General features: G+C 51.5%; 1 protein-coding gene across 1 annotated transcript; it reads right to left on the minus strand.

Moving 5' to 3' along the window:
• Nucleotides 1-1,114: 1,114 nt before the first annotated feature.
• Nucleotides 1,115-2,407, minus strand: LOC143819860 (uncharacterized). Its single transcript, XM_077301931.1, has 2 exons — nt 2,160-2,407; nt 1,115-1,546 (listed from the first exon to the last, which is right to left on the minus strand). The coding sequence occupies exons 1-2, from the start codon at nt 2,301-2,303 to the stop codon at nt 1,274-1,276; spliced, it is 417 nt and encodes a 138-aa protein (XP_077158046.1). The 5' UTR covers nt 2,304-2,407; the 3' UTR covers nt 1,115-1,273.
• Between the last annotated feature and the right edge of the window lie 14,478 nt (nt 2,408-16,885).

Genomic DNA, 16,885 nt, shown 5'->3' on the forward strand with positions numbered 1-16,885 from the left:
GGCAATGGTCTCCGCGGCTGTTTGGAATGTTGGGGATCCTCTCAAAATTGTCCTAGTGGTCAATATGGACTAGATGGCCTGCATGGCCCCTTCCAACTCTATGATTCTAATTTTACTGAAGACCGCCAGGAAGGAGATCACATGGCTTGCCTCATTGATGTGCCATGATAACCTCCCATATCAGACTCTCCTTTTTAATCATGCTCATTCTGATATTTTTCATTATTTTCCAGGATCCCATTCAACCACTCAGCTACACTTTATAATGAGTTTAGACATTTTATATGGAGTGTATTGTTACAATTCTGACCACTGAGGAAGACCCAGTAGTGTCGAAACACGTTTGGTCTTATGTGCAGTTAGTTCTGTATAGTTTTTATGTAGTTTTTATTCTGTTTTTCATTGTGCATTACAATAAATAATTACCATTTTTACATTATTTTATTGTACAGCTCAACTTCCAAGTTCCTACCTGTCTGCTCCCGGGTCCCCCGGCCCCCCGTGTCGCCCCTCTCCGTCGTTTCCCGCTTTCACCTCTCAGAGTCCTGCCAAGACGTGTGCCGCTCTTTCTCCGTGGCTCGGGGCAAAGTCGGGCGGCCCGACTCGTGAGACGATGTCAGGGTCTGTTCGCCATCTGGTTTCAGTACCACGACGATGGGGCTTTGCCACCCGCTGGTGGAGGGCTCTATGATCCCGAGGGATAGCATCTCCTCGACCTCTTGCCGTACTGTGGGCCACTTTTTGAACAGAATGGGTCGCCATCGGATGCGGACCACCACCCTTGCCTCTGTCCGGATGGAATGTTGTAAGACGTGTGTGCCCCCCGGGGTCTTCGAAAACAGGTGCACGTAGTGATGCACCAGCTGCTCTCCCTCCCTGCGTGGCTCTTCTGTCAACTGCAGATTGAGGGGGGGAAGTAACTCGGGTCGCCGTCTGTCCCCTTGCCACGGCGGCAACCCCTCCGGCAGGGCGGCCAGTTCTTCCTCCAGGGCACATTCCCCCGCTGCATGGGTGGACCAGCGTTTGAGATGGTTTACATGCACGGTTCTGGGTCGGCGGCCACCAGCCACAGGCTTCATTTCATATGCTACAGGGCCCAGCACTCGTAGAATTCGAAAAGGACCTCTCCAGCGATCGCTGTCAGACAACCCCAGGCCTCTTTGACGTATCAAGACCTGCTCCCTGGCCTGGAATGATCATCTTCAGGCCTGACAGTTGTAATACGTCTTTTGGTAATCTTGCACCGCTGCCAGATGGTCCCTGGCTTCCCTCCTCATGTTTTCGAGCTGCTCCCGAAGGTCACGGACGTAGACCCCTGGTTCCCGCACCACGAGTCGATTGTCGTGCGCCCACTGTTCTCCCAACAGGCCAAGGAGCCCTCGGGGCCACCGCCCGAACAACAGCTCAAAGGAGAATATCCAGTTGAAGCCTGCGGTGCGAAGAGTATGGGGTCAAGGAGCAAATCCCATTGCCCCGGTTTTCCATATGCCAGGGCTCGCAGCTGACTCTTCAGGGTCTGGTTCATGCGTTCCATAAGGCCGCCGGTCTGTGGGTGGTAGACCATCATGAATACTTGTTCGATCCCCAGCGTGTGACATAGGCGCTTTATGCAAGCCGATGTGAGCGGGGTGCCTTGATCGGTCAGGATCTCGCGGGGCAATCCCACATGAGCGAAGAATTGCATCAAGGCCCAGACCACGCCTTCACTCTGCATAGACTGCATGGGAATGGCCTCCGGTGGCAGAGTCCATGATGACTAGGAGGTATCTGGATCCCCTTGGTGTCCACAGCAGGGGACTGACAAAATCCATCCCAATGGGATCAAACAGGTTCATCTGAATGGGCAACGGTTGGAGCAGTGCGCTGGGAGGGGTTCCCCCTGTGGTTTGTTGACAGGCCTCACACGAACCACAGTGAGTACGGACATCCTCCGCCACTTGGGGCCAGAAGAATCGACGCAACACCCGGCGGAGTGTTGCTGCCATCCCTTGATGGCCCACCCACTGGCGGTCATGTGCCATTTCCAGCACCTCTTGTCTATACTGTAGGGGCACCAACACCTGCTTCACCACCACCCCTTCCTCTCTTTGGCACCTGAACTAGAGCCTCCCTTCCTTCACCACCTGTGGCCACCGGCTGCTCCGCCTGGGATCCCTTACCTGATCGTCTTCTGACGCAATGCGCTGCTGCAGGTTGGCCAAGATGTTATCCTCCTGGAGCCCGTGGACGTTGAGGTTGTTCTGCAAGTTGTCCTGCAGCGTCTCGCTAGCCTCCGGCTGTGCTTCCGGGGGGTTCTCAGCCATTCCTGCTTCGGGCTCCTCGGCCGTCAGTCGAATTCAAGGGGTTGTCTGGTCACCTGCCGTGGAGCCTGGGGAAACCATGGGGCATTGCGCCCCAACAAGAGGGCATAGGGCAACCGGGATACTCTGGCCATCTGGACATCCCACCAGCGACCGAGGTAGCCCAGGCGGGCCCGAACTACCGGGAAGCACTCCACATGTCCATGGCAACAGGTAATGTGAACCCATCGCAGGACAGGCAGTTGAGGTGGTAGTTGATCATCCCGGACCATGGACATGGAGCTGCCACTATCCTCGAGTGCCTGACATCTCCATCCGGCTACCGTCACAGGTAACAACAAGGGATGTCTGGGGTCCACGGCCACGGTCCCATTCATGGCTCCGCCCCATCCCATGTTGCATTTAATAAAGGGACACTCTCATTTAAAGTGCCCCTACTGGTGATAGGTGTAGCAGGGCCCCCGATCTCCCCCTTTGTGGGCTTTGCTTTCAGGGTGGCTGCCTGTCGGATCATAGAATCATAGAATCCTAGAATCCTAGAATCCTAGAATCATAGAATCATAGAATCATAGTTGGAAGGGGCCATACAGGCATTCTAGTCCAACCCCCTTCTCAACGCAGGATTAGCCCTAAGCATCCTAAAGCATCCAAGAAAAGTGTGTATCCAACCTTTGCTTGAAGACTGCCAGTGAGGGGGAGTTCACCACCTCCTTAGGCAGTCTATTCCACTGCTGAACTACTCTGACTGTGAAAAATCTTTTCCTGATATCCTATATCGTTGTACTTGAAGTTTAAACCCATTACTGAGTGTCCTCTCCTCTGCAGCCAACAGAAACAGCATCCTGCCCTCCTCCAAGTGACAACCTTTCAAATACTTAAAGAGGGCTATCATGTCCCCTCTCAACCTCCTTTTCTCCAGGCTGAACATTCCCAAGTGTCTCAACCGATCTTCATAGGGCTTGGTCCCTTGGCCCCAGATCATCTTCGTCGCTCTCCTCTGTACCCTTTCAATTTTATCTACGTCCTTCTTGAAGTGAGGCCTGCAGAACTGCACACAGTACTCGAGGTGTGGTCTGACCAGTGCCGTATACAATGGGACTATGACATCTTGTGATTTTGATGTGATGCCTCTGTTGATACAGCCCAAAATGGCATTCGCCTTTTTTACCGCTGCATCACACTGCCTGCTCATGTTTAGTTTACAATCCACAAGTACCCCAAGGTCTCGTTCACACACAGTGTTACCTAGAAGCGTATCCCCCATCCAGTAGGCATGCTTTTCATTTTTTTGACCCAGATGCAGAACTTTACACTTATCTTTATTAAATTGCATCTTGTTCTCATTTGCCCATTTTTCCATTGTGTTCAGATCTCATTGAACTCTGTCTCTATCTTCCGGAGTATTTGCCAGTCCTCCTAATTTGGTGTCATCTGCAAACTTGATGAGTAGTCCCTCCACCCCCTCATCTAGATCATTAATAAATATGTTAAAAAGTACCGGGCCGAGCACCGAGCCCTGAGGTACCCCGCTACTCACCTCTCTCCAGTCTGATGAAACACCATTGACAACAACTATTTGAGTGCGGTTCTCTAACCAATTCCCTATCCACCTAACTGTCTGAAAATCCAGATTGTAGTCCTTCAATTTATCCATCAGAACATCTTGGGGAACCTTATCAAAAGCTTTACTAAAATCCAAGTAAACGACATCAACTGAATTTCCACGATCCAGCAAATCTGTTACTTGGTCAAAAAAGGAAACCAGGTTGGTCTGACAGGACCTGTTGGAGACAAATCCATGCTGACTTCCTTGGATCACCAAATTGTCCTCCAGATGTTTGCAGATCGCTCCCTTTAATATCTGCTCCATTATCTTCCCCACAACAGAGGTCAGACACACTGGTCTGTAGTTTCCCGGGTCATCCTTCCTCCCTTTTTTGAAGATCGGAATAACGTTTGCTCTCTTCCAGTCCTCCGGGACATCTCCAGTCCTTAAAGAGGTTCCGAAGATGATGGACAAGGGCTGTGCAAGTTCTCTGGAAAGTTCTTTGAGTACTCTCAGGTGCATTTTATCTGGACCAGGGGATTTGAACTCTTCCAGTGCAGCTAAATGCCTCTCAACAACCTCTCTATCCATGTTAACCTGCCACCCAGACACTATCCTTTGGCTATAGCCATTTCTAGATGTGCCTAAATACTTTGACCTGTGGGAAAAAACAGATGTAAAATAGGCACTAAGCCTTTCTGCTTTCTCTGCATCTTCCGTTAGAGTTTGTCCATCCGCACCCAACAGTGGGCCTATTGCCTCCTTTACGTTTGCTCCTCACATAACTGAAAAATCTTTTCTTGTTACAATGGGCTTCCCTGGCCAATCTTAGCTCACTCTTAGCTTTGGCCTTTCTGATGATTGATCGTTGACAGTCAACTGAGGGCTGGGCACCCGCGGACCCCTTTCCTGGCCACAGGGATCGGGGTGTCGAGACAGCTGGAATCCTTGCTTGGCTTGCTTTCGCCCCTCCTGTATGATTCGGCTCTCTGAGGACGTGGGGTCCCTTCCCCGCCGTTGTTCCTCCAGTAGCACCTCGGGGACCCTCTTTTGGCCACTCCCGCTGATCTGTACGCCTCAAGGAGGTCAGCCGCTTCGGATAAGGTCTTAGGTTTTGGACAACCCACCCAATACCTTATCCTAGCGGGCTAGATTTGTAACAACTGCTCGAGGACTACTTTCTTCATTAGTTGATGCTCGCCCTCAGTGTTGGGAAACAACCACCGTTTTGCAGCGCCCCTGAGCTTATTTATAATTACCCATGGGCGAGCTCCCGGGGGAAAGGAAATGGCCCACAGGCATTGTCTATATGTTTCCAGGGAGATGTCGTACTGGTCTAGAATGGCCTTCTTTACAGTATCATAGTTAGCAGAGTGCTCTTTCGCCATGTCCTTAAGCGCTGCCTGCGCTTCCCCGTTGAGGTAGGGACCGATTATGAAAGACCACTGCACATGGGGCCAGAGGGCAGCTTCCGCCGTTATTTCGAAGGCATCCAGTTAGGACTCCACATCATCCTCTGGTGCCAAATGAGCTAACGTGGGCCATGGCACCTGGCCCAGCGGTTGAGCGCCCACTCCAGCCCTGTCAGACCCTGCTCCAGGCCATTCTTTTCAAGCTCATCAGACTTCCTGCACCAACCATTCTTGGGCCGCTGTCTGCCTCTCCATGTCATCCTGCCAAGTGTCAAACGTAAGAGAACTCACAACTAGCTTCTTAATTAAAGAAAGCTTTATTGAGAAGTACTACACGCATCAAGACTGGAGAAGTCAAATCTGACCTGAATACAGATTTGCTTCTTCTTATCAATACTATTCTCCCGCCCAAAACTTGAAAGTTCCCAAGGGAGGGGGGAAGGAGAAAAGAGGCACATGCAATTAAAACAGTGATACATTCTCATGGCCTTGACTGGGTGATAGCGAAACCAGACCCAGCCGAGAGGCCTCAACAAGTGATAAGAGTTACAACAACATATTTCACTTATAATTGTTAGCAAGAATATAGGACCTGTGGCAACCAGGCACCAAGCAATAAAACTGTCATGGAAGAACTCAGGCTAATTTATGACAGAGATTCTACAATCCAGACATCCTTCCACTCTAAAAAAGACCCCCCCACACACTAGCCCACATCCACTGGACAAGGGCAATCTGGAAATGCACGGTGGAACGCCCGCAGGAGGCGCGGAGCTTTTACATTCACAGCCTCCACCCACTCCCTCTCCCCCGAAGGGAACTCTTTCCAATCCACCAAATATTGGAGGCGACCCTTGTGCACACGAGAGTCCAAGATCTGATTGACTTCGTAGTGGGTGTCTTTATCAACGTAGACAGGCACAGGTGTTGAGAGCGGAGGGTGCCACACATCCGGCACCGGGGCTCGCCGCAGCAGGCTGGAATGAAAAACCGGATGCACATTCCTGTAAGTTTTAGGCAATCGCAATTCCACAGTCAGCTTCACGATGGGAAAGGGCCCCACAAATTTGGGACCCAGTTTCTTAGATTGTTGCTGACAGCATAGGTTTTTTGTAGACAGGTAGGCAAGGTCACCTACTTTCCAGGCTGGTGCAGGTGCACGTTTTATGTCTGCCTGGGATTTATAAGCTTGTTTAGCCTCCTCAAGGCTAGAGACAATGTCAGGCCAACCCGCACTAATAGTTGTCGCCCATTTTGTGACTTCAGGGGCTTCAGCAGACACTAATTCCCAGGTGGGTGCAGCCACTAGGTCAGTCCCGTACACCACCTTAAAGGGAGATACTCCTGTGGAGGCATGCACCCCGTTGTTGTAGGCGAATTCAGCAAGTGGCAAGAGGGCAACCCAATCATTTTGTTGGTGGTTAATAAAACAGCGCAGATACTGTTCAAGGATTTGGTTCACCCGTTCAGTTTGACCGTTGGACTCAGGGTGGTAGCCCGAGGTCAGGGCTTGCTCTATTCCCAGCAACTTCAAAAGCTCCCGCCAGAACTTGGCAATGAACTGGGGGCCCCGATCCATGAGCAAACACCTGGGAATTCCATGTAGGCGGATTATGTGGGTCACAAACATAGAAGCCAGTTTGGCCGCTGAGGGCAAGCCCGCACAGGGAATAAAATGGGCTTGCTTTGAAAATGCATCCACCACCACCCAAACTACAGTCTTGCCCTGGCTGGGAGGCAGGTCCGTAATAAAATCCATGGTAACATCAGACCAGGGTCGGGCAGGGGTGGGCAGAGGCTGCAGCAGCCCTCTTTTCTTTCCCCCTGGGGGTTTGGAAACGAGGCAGCCTTGCACGTATTTCTCCACATCGCTCCGCAACAGCGGCCACCAATAATGTCTTCTGACCAGGTGCAGAGTTTTCACAAAACCAAAATGTCCTGCGGTTTTTGCATCGTAGCAAAGTTTTAAAATGTCCCCGCGCGCTGCCGCTGGAACGTAAAGGCGTTCCCCCTTGAAAAACAGGCCCCCCTTGTCGGCTAGGTCAGGGCGGAGGGAAGCAAACTCAGAGTCCTGTAACACCTCCTTCTGAACCCACCCACCGGGAATCGAGTTTCCTTTCTTTGTTTGACTGCGCGTCACCGCGGCCATCCCCAATTGGGCGGGGGTGAAAACTGTGTCCACCAATGGGTCGCGCTTACTGTTGTACTGGGGCAAGCGGGAGAGAGCGTCCGCCAAAAAGTTCATTTTGCCTGGCAGATGCTGAAGAGTAAAGTTGAAACGAGAGAAAAACTCCGCCCACCGCATTTGCTTGGCAGAGAGTGAGCGGGGCTGCTTGAGTGCTTGGAGATTTTTATGGTCTGTCCAAACTACAAACGGGACGGCAGACCCCTCCAACCAATGTCTCCATGTGGCAAGCGCCAATTTTACTGCAGCTGCCTCTTTTTCCCAAATTGCCCAGTTGCGTTCTGCCCCGGAAAACTTCTTTGACAGATAGGCTAAGGGGTGCAACTTCCCATCCTCCCCCTCTTGTATGATCACGGCCCCCATTGCCACATCCGAGGAATCTACTTGCACGGTAAATTGCTTAGTTGGGTCAGCATGGGCCAACACCGGTTCGGATGTGAAAAGGAGCTTCAGACTCTCAAAGTCTTCCTGACACCGGGGGGGTCCACTGGAGTGGGGCGCCCGGTCGAGTTGCCGCCTTTCCCCCCTCCTTTGTTTTCAACAAGTCAGTAAGCGGCAATGCTACTTTGGCAAAACTTGGAATAAACGTTCTATAGAAGTTTGCAAAGCCTAAGAAGCTCTGGAGCTGTCTCCTCGTCTTGGGGGGTTCCCAGGCCAGCAAGTCCCGCACTTTGCCCGGGTCCATTTCAATTCCCTCTTTGGAAACCCGGAACCCCAAAAATTCCACCGCGTCTCGGTGAAATTCACATTTCGAGAGTTTGGCAAACAGATGGTGCTTCCGCAGCCGGCGGAGCACTTCGCGGACTAATTTGGCGTGTTTACCCACATCTCCCGAATACACCAAAATATCATCAATGTAAACCAACACCCCTTGATACAACAAATCATGCATAATTTCATTTATCATGTTCATGAACACGCCCGGAGCGCCGACGAGGCCGAACGGCATGACAGTGTATTCAAATTGGCCCAAGGGGGTGTTAAAAGCAGTCAGGTACTCATGCCCCTTCTTTATGCGAACCCTGTAATAGGCTTCTCTCAAGTCCAGTTTTGTAAAAATCCGAGCCCTCCCCAAATGTCCCAACAAGTCCTTAATCAAAGGAGAAGGGTAAGCATTGCAGGTAGAAACAGCATTCAGTCCTCGGTAGTCCGTACAGAGGCGCAGGGACCCATCCTTCTTTTTTACGAAGAGGACTGGGGCAGCCAGGGGAGAAGTGGCCGGTCTGATGAATCCTCTGGCTAGATTCTTGTCTAAGAACTCCCTAAGCTCCTTCATTTCCCTAGGGCTCATGGAGTACAGTTTGGCTTTGGGAAGAGGCTCCCCCTTCTTTAGCTCAATTGCACAGTCTGTTTTTCGGTGGGGAGGTAGTTGGTTGCATTCGGCGTCTGCGAACACATCCTCAAAATCTTGATACTCCCGAGGGAGGGCAGGCACCCCAGCCGTCCCCATTGCAGCCACAGCTCGACAGTCTCGAGCTGGTTGGGACCGCACATGCTGCTTGCAACTGGGTGATGAAAACTTCACCGTCCCTGTCTTCCACTTCACCGAGGGATCGTGTTCCCGCAACCAGTCCATCCCCAGCACACATGGGAAAGCAGAATGGGGCGCAACCAGGGGTTGGATTTGCTCCCAATGCTTTTCAATGTCCAAGTCCATCGGGAGTGTTTTTACCGTGGCTTCCCCCCCCCCCCGGGGCACATTTCCCATCCAACTGAGTAATGGGCAAGGGCTCCCCCAGAGGCACCTTCCCCACCCCCAGAGTCTCAGCCAGTGCTGGGCTTACTAGGGTTTTGGTACACCCCGAGTCTACTATGCAACAAACACCCAATTTTCTCCCGGAGTTGGGCTTCGTGAGAGTTGCGGGCAAGAGAACCAGTGGGGAGTCACTCACCGCGCGTCTGCCCCTGCCGGAGACCTGCTGGTGGGGCGCCTTCACAGCAGGCCGTCTTCGTTTCCCGACTGCTCCTCCGATTGAATTTCTTCATCTTGGCTGCTGCCTTCTGATTCCTCCACCACCATTGCAGCCCCAGCCGGGGCCAGCAGGGACTTGGCACTCTTCTTCGGGGCCGCTTTCTTGGTTGTGGAAACTTTGGCCGGGTTCCCCTGTCGACTTGGTGCTGGGCGATGTCTTGGCTGGGCATTGAGCGAGAAAATGGCCAGCCTCGCCACAACCCAGGCATAATCCCATCTCCATGCGCTGCGAACGCTCGCTCGGTTCCAGCTTGGCTTTCTTAGGGGTAGACGTCTTCCCAGCCGTCTTTTCAGCAGCTCCTTTATATTCGGCCGCCCGCTCCAAACGGCTTTCCATCTCCCCTGCCAGATGCACCCATCCCGACACGGTCAGTGGGTCTTCCAAAAGGAGGCACTTGCTGGACAAATCTCCGGAGAGCCCCCCTACGAAGGCATGCACTCTCTGGGGCTTGGTCCAATCCGGGACAGCAGATGACAGCTCCTTGAATTCCCGGGCATACTCGGCCACTGTCATTTTCCCTTGCTTCAGGGACTTGAGCTTCTTCTCCGCCGTCTCCTTCTCGAAAGGCTCCACGTACATCAGGCGCATGGTTCTCAGGAAGTGATTGTAATTCCGGACGGCTCTCGGATTGTAACGATAGAGGTCCATGAACCACTTTGCCGCCTTCCCTTCCAAGCACTCTCCCACAAAACGAACACGCTCGGCATCATCGTTAAAAGTGAACCCCATGTCCATCATGTAGGCTTGCAGATGCACCAGGAACGACGGGAAGGTTGACGGGTCTCCCGAGAACTTAGCTTTGAACTTGTAGGTGCTCCGCATCTCCACTCCTCTGAGATGGGGAGGCAAACGACCCGGGCCCCAATCCATCGGAGCCCGCACTCCTCGGCCGCCGCCTCGCCCCCTCCTGCCGCAGCTCTCGCCGCCGCCGCTGCTCTCGCCGCCACCGCTGCTCTTGCCGCCGCCGCCGCCTCAGCCGCTCCGCCAGTCCTGGCCACCGCTCCGCCCGCTGCCCCGGCACCGTCAGCAGCCCCCGCTGCAATTTGTAATCCACCGGCTCCGGCAGCCAGTCCATGGGCCACGACTTGACCCAAGCCCGGGAGGCCCACTCCTCCCACAGCATCGGCCCCACCAAGGCCGTCGTCTTCTTCCTCCTGCAACTGCGCTGCTGCTCTCGCTGCCGCCAAGGCTGCGGCTTCGGCTTCTCTGGCGGCGTTCATCGCTGCCTCCTCGCGCTCCCTCAGGGTAGGAAGATCTCTCTGCCTTCGGACGCCGGGTTCGCGGAAGTCACCTTGCAACTCGCGCAGCAGGCGTCTTGCCTCGCGCTGCTCCTCCGTATCCAACCGTCCCGACACACCCTGCAGCCAGCTGGTCACTCTGTCCAGTTTCTGCTGCAACTCGCGCACCTCCAGGGTGGACGCCAACCCTTGGCCCGGCACCCCCAGGGGCAGTTGATCAGGCCACTGCTCATCACCCGTCAGGTGGTCGTACCTCGATAGACGCCTGCGTTCTGTGATGTGCCTTTCCAGGAATTCTGCGGGACCCGGGGTTGCCTCTCCCAAGGCTCTGACCATGCCCGAGCTAAACGAGCCCGCGCCGGCCACATCGCCTTGAGAGAGATCCCAATCCAGCCCCTCTTCCTGCTCGGTATAGATATTGCCTTCGTCCTGCATGTTGGCAGGCGAAAGGTGTTTGTGAGATTTGACTTAATGTCAAACGTAAGAGAACTCACAACTAGCTTCTTAATTAAAGAAAGCTTTATTGAGAAGTACTACACGCATCAAGACTGGAGAAGTCAAATCTGACCTGAATACAGATTTGCTTCTTCTTATCAATACTATTCTCCCGCCCAAAACTTGAAAGTTCCCAAGGGAGGGGGGAAGGAGAGAAGAGGCACATGCAATTAAAACAGTGATACATTCTCATGGCCTTGACTGGGTGATAGCGAAACCAGACCCAGCCGAGAGGCCTCAACAAGTGATAAGAGTTACAACAACATATTTCACTTATAATTGTTAGCAAGAATATAGGACCTGTGGCAACCAGGCACCAAGCAATAAAACTGTCATGGAAGAACTCAGGCTAATTTATGACAGAGATTCTACAATCCTGACACCAAGCCCGTTACTGGTGCTCAACCAACCACTGACCAAATTGGGCGAGGTCCATCTTCTCCCATTCGGACATACGCTCGATCACTGAGCTGGTAGACGATGCGCTGGAGCTCTCTTCCTCCGAGTCACTGCCGGCCGCTCCTGGTATGAGCGTGTCACTGGGTAGCGCCACAGGTGTCACCGTGTCTCTGGGCACGTCTCCATTCAGGACGTGGAACTCTGGTAGCGTGGCAGCGGGGCCTACCTGGGAGGCGTCGGCAACGATAGGTGATTGGCGGGGCATTGCCCGCATTCTCCACCACTGTCCGCTCCTGGGTTCCCCAGCCCCCTGTCTCTCTTCGTTGTTCCAGCTTTCACCTCTCAAAGTACTCAGACAAATGCTGCATCACACAGAAGTTGTCTGCTGTCAATTTACTTCAGTTCCTCCACCATACAATGCACTCAGCACCCACAAACACCTTCTCCCTTCTGTCTACGTGCTCCTTTTCTCCCAACCCCCCCTTGTGCGCTCCCTTCTCTTCCTTACATCTTCCGTCTGTTCCCCTGCCCCTACCTTAAAAACACCCGCCCCATGTTCTCCTTGGCCACGCCCATTGTCAGCGTTTACATGGAGTCCCTTGCCCTCCGCCCCAGCAAGCCGTTTTCTCTTCTCTCTGCAGGTTCCGCATTCTCCAAGGCAAAGGACAAGCTCGCTCCAGCATCTGGTCGTCTGTCCGGTAAGTATACCCCTGCTTACCCTCTAGACTCATCCCTTCAAGGGCCTCTCCCTCCCCTGCGCTTCCCACTGCCCCAAGTCCGGGTGAGGCATGTGCCACTCTTTCCCCACGGCTTGGGGCGAAGTCAGGTCGTAGCAGGTGCGCCCAGCTGGCCAGGCAGCCTGACTCGTGAGACGATGTCGGGATCTGTTCACGGCCACTGTCTCCTCTTTCTGTCGACTCGCGTGGAGGGTTTTGGAGGCTCAGGTCCCTCTTGGCGTGCTTCTCTTTTGTCTGAGAGTGGGCGGTACCGCCCAGGGATTCCCTGGACGTTGGTCGGGGATGCTTGTTTTGGAGGTTCTCCATCAGAACGGGACTTACCATTTCTCTACTGATCTGGAGCGCACCACTTCTTTGTATTTTGATCCTTTGATCAGGGACCCCGAAGCCTTACGAAACACCACCTATCCTGTGTTAGGATCTCATGTTTTGAAAAGGGACATTACTGAGACTGTTATCTTGAACCCCCAACTTTTTCTCAAGGAAGTAAGGGTAGATTTATGGGGACTAGACACATCCTATATGTTTCCAGAATGTTCCCCTTTTCTCATGTCTAATTATCAGCGTATCACCAGATGGCTCAACTTTTGGGAAAGCAAACACTATTTTGACCACATCCAGAGAGATCTCTCTAACTGGATCTCTCCAATTGGCACTTGAGTGTCCTTTCTAGACACTGCTAACAGATGTTTTGGCCAATAAGTTGTCTTTTTTCATAGAATCATAGAATCATAGAGTTGGAAGGGGCCATACAGGCCATCTAGTCCAACCCCCTGCTCAACGCAGGATTAGCCCTAAGCATCCTAAAGCATCCAAGAAAAGTGTGTATCCAACCTTTGCTTGAAGACTTCCAGTGAGGGGGAGCTCACCACCTCCTTAGGCAGCCTATTCCACTGCTGAACTACTCTGTGAAAAACTTTTTCCTGATATCTAGCCTATATCGTTGTACTTGAAGTTTAAACCCATTACTGCGTGTCCTCTCCTCTGCAGCCAGCAGAAACAGCATCCTGCCCTCCTCCAAGTGACAACCTTTCAAATACTTAAAGAGGGCTATCATGTCCCCTCTCAACCTCATTTTCTCCAGGCTAAACATTCCCAAGTCCCTCAACCTATCTTCATAGGGCTTGGTCCCTTGGCCCCAGATCATCTTCGTCGCTCTCCTCTGTATCCTTTCAATTTTATCTACATCCTTCTTGAAGTGAGGCCTCCAGAACTGCACACAGTACTCCAGGTGTGGTCTGACCAGTGCCGTACTGCATCTCAAAATTAGGGAATTTCATTCAGTAAACTCTTTCCTCTATCTCTCATATGGATCGTGGCATCAGCTCAGTCATGTTCACTTGGGAACGTAACTTGGAGAAAGATTTTTTCACTTTTGTTACTGGAGTTTTCTCCTTGCAAAGCAATATTTCTTTGGCCCTGGCTTGCACTCAAGCACACACCATCAATTTGGCCCTAACCAAAGAGGGTCACATTCCTCTTTAAGTGACCCAGTTCTTGAAAGCAGTTCTCACGCCCCAGGAAGCAACCCTGAGTTGCGTGGTGGAAGCTAGTGAATGCAAAAGCCGAACCCCAGCTTCTAAGACTCTGTATGGTTACTGTGTCCTCCACAGATCTCCTTTCCAGTCCCCCTGTTGTCCCCCTTGGCCTTCAGACCCCACCCAGAGACATCCTGTATTCTAAAGATCGAAATCATTGGGCTACAGCCACTTCTTCTGGCTCGCAAACTGTCAATGCATCAGGTTGCCAGAAAAGGGATAATCTAGGGTTTGTCTGCCATTGTCTGGGTCTTGTCCTCTCAAGAGTCATCTAGGTTCATGTTTGTATGACATAGCCCAGGAAAATAGTTCCACCATTTCCTATGTAGGCAAGGGTTGTGTTTACATTTGCACCCAGTGCCCTACAATCATTTTGAATTTTGAGTACATCCAGCCCATGGTTCCCCTGATCGATTGCTGCTTTTGCAAAAGCATTCACATCAGTGGATGTAATTTCTTGTACACAGTCCTGCTCTGGACGGGACAGGAACTGGTAGTTGTCCCATAGTGCTTTGAATCTGTCTCCTGTCTTTCTTGGATTGGGACTGGAACTAATCCAAAGTCTCCTGCACCAACCAGATCTTCAGGCAACTCTCGTAAATGTAAATGCAACGGGAGAAAATGCAATCCTCACTGTGAGTCACAATGAGGACAAAATTGCAAGCCTCTCTGCGGAAATAGCCGCTGCAGGAAATCGTGTGTGACGGGAAAGGCTTCTAGGATGCGACTGGAGTTGTCAGTCTTATGATGCACCCTATTGTGCTCATCCTTATCTTTCGGATTCTTTTGATCCTTTCATTGTTTGCCCTGACCTGTTGGGCCAAGAGGCAAATCAGTTGCTTTCCCGCTGAACGATGCAGCATTCTGCGCTTGTTTAGGCAGATCTCCCACCTCTTCCTCTTGGTTCCCACCTACCAGCTACTTTGCACCTGGCCCAGATCCCTCCTACCCCAAGCTTAGAGGCAGCAGCTTCTCTCTGCCTTGCAGCCCTCTCCGATTGCCCCTTTAGCCCGACAGAAGAACATTGACCGGCTCCAAAGACCCGTTTCACTGTCCAGCCCCACTGGGATCCCTGCCCCCAGGAACCCATAACGATACCCTTCTCAGTTCATATTTTGCTACAGATTGTCCGCTTTCCTGCTTGCCAGCTGCTCCTGGTCTGCCCCCAAAGCCCTTGCGGTTTCCTTCTATGAGCCTTGCCACATTGCATGCGCTTGATGCCACCCTCCCAGGAGACTTTGTTGCCACCATTTTTGCCACCACTGTCTTCTTGGAAGTGGGGGGGGGGGGGCTCAGAAGACCTGCCTGCCAAGAAGACTCTTGGGTGGGGTGGGAGGGGGGAGGAATGGGAATGGTTTGCTGTATTCTTTTGCCATTTGGAAAGGCAGTTGCCGCCTTCTCCATCCCATGCATTTCTCTGTACGTATGCATTTCCTGTGTGTTATATTGCATCCCTTCCCTATTTGAAAACCTTAGTTTATAATTGCACATTTAGGAATAGCAAATTGCTTGCTTCACTCTTAGACACGAACGTTTTTGCTTAGATTGCTTAGCCTTGCTTTTACTGATCTAGGATGTTGTATTGCATAGCTTAGTATTGCCTGCTTATAGTTCGGTTTACAAATTCCAGAAATCATTGCCTTTGCTGCTCTTTTGCTAGTCTGTGCTATAGAGATTTATCTGCTAGATAGTATTGCTTAGCGGTCTTAACTCATGTTGACTCTTGTTCCATGTGGTGGAGAATCAAAAACCCAGATATTCAGTGGTTTATTGCCCACTTATTAGTCGTTTTGTGTTAGAATGTTCCTTCTGTCGGGTGGCAGGAGGAAAGAGAACTAGCAACCTCCAGCTACCCCTTGTACTTATGCCTCTAAAAAACTTCTTTTTGCTTTTTGCCTGGCAAACATTTTTGTAGGATTGTTTTTATAGTGGCAGAAGATGGCCTCTCTCTTCCTTCTCCCTACATTTCTGAACTAAGTTCTGTGCTCTGCCACAATCACGGCCAGCTTACAGTGGTCTGGAGCAAACAAGCTTCAAATTTCAAGTAATTTACTCCAGAAAAAAGGGGGGGGGGGATATGTGATGTATGGCAGGACTCTGCCCTATTGAATGGCACACTGTTGTGGAAACCAGTGGTGCTCTCCAATAGTCTAGGCTTAAGTCAAAGCCAGACACTGTCAAAGTCTGCCAAGACCCTGCTGGGCCAGACTCCATCTTTTTCTTGGCCACAGATTCGACATGACAGCTGCAGCCTGAAACACATCTTGCTAACCTCTCTTTCCCCTCACCCCACTGCATGGCTGCTCAAGTGACCAGGCAGAGTTCAATTTGCCTAAAGGCTTTTTAGGTGATCCCTTTGTCTATCCTAAGCCTGTCTGCCAGGGGAAATTACTTTGTGAAACCAACAGCTAGACCCTTTGAAACATGGTGGTTTACCCATTAATGCCCATCTCCTGGCCATTTCCCAACATCCTGCCCTATGGAAAATTCCATCAGGTGTTCACTTGGTCTCAGTCGTGTCCACAGCCTGGCAGCCCCTCACCCCAAAAAAGATATAAACGGTGGCTTTTGATCCGGGACCCATTCAGACCACCCTTCATGCCGCTGGCTGGCTGTGTCATATCTCTGCCTCTGCACTCTCCAGACTAGTAAATATACTGACTGCAGTCCTCCCCTCCCTTTTATTTCCTATCCGCTTGACCGTTAGTGTGTCAGACATATTTCTTTTTATTATTTTCATTCCAATAAAGATAGTTCACTATTTTACTATAACTATCGGTTGTCTGCCTTGAGTTCTAAAGGGTGTGATCACCTCATAAACCTTGGCAAATGATCCTTAATGCTATGTTACCAAACCTCTTGTAAGCAATTTCCCACTGCTAAATATACACGTATCTTGGGACACAGGTGTGTACGTGTTTCTGGTGACACTTGGTTGGTCTTAAAGGCAGAATTAAAACTTCTTCTGCTTCAGACCAAGACAGCTGCCCGTCTACATAGTCATCATGCATGCTTTCAGACAGTTTGCAGGATTTAAAGAATGCCACCACGTTTATGTTACG

Source organism: Paroedura picta, chromosome 10 (genome assembly GCF_049243985.1).
Source record: "Paroedura picta isolate Pp20150507F chromosome 10, Ppicta_v3.0, whole genome shotgun sequence".
Taxonomy (NCBI): domain Eukaryota; kingdom Metazoa; phylum Chordata; class Lepidosauria; order Squamata; family Gekkonidae; genus Paroedura; species Paroedura picta.

Bases quoted from the DNA above. Each gene is read 5' to 3' on its own strand.
- LOC143819860 (XM_077301931.1), bottom strand. From the start codon at position 2,303: ATGGCTGAGAACCCCCCGGAAGCACAGCCGGAGGCTAGCGAGACGCTG. The intron at 1,547-2,159 runs GTAAGGGATCCC...TACCACCCACAG, and splicing joins TTGCGTCAGAAGACGATCAG to ACCGGCGGCCTTATGGAACG.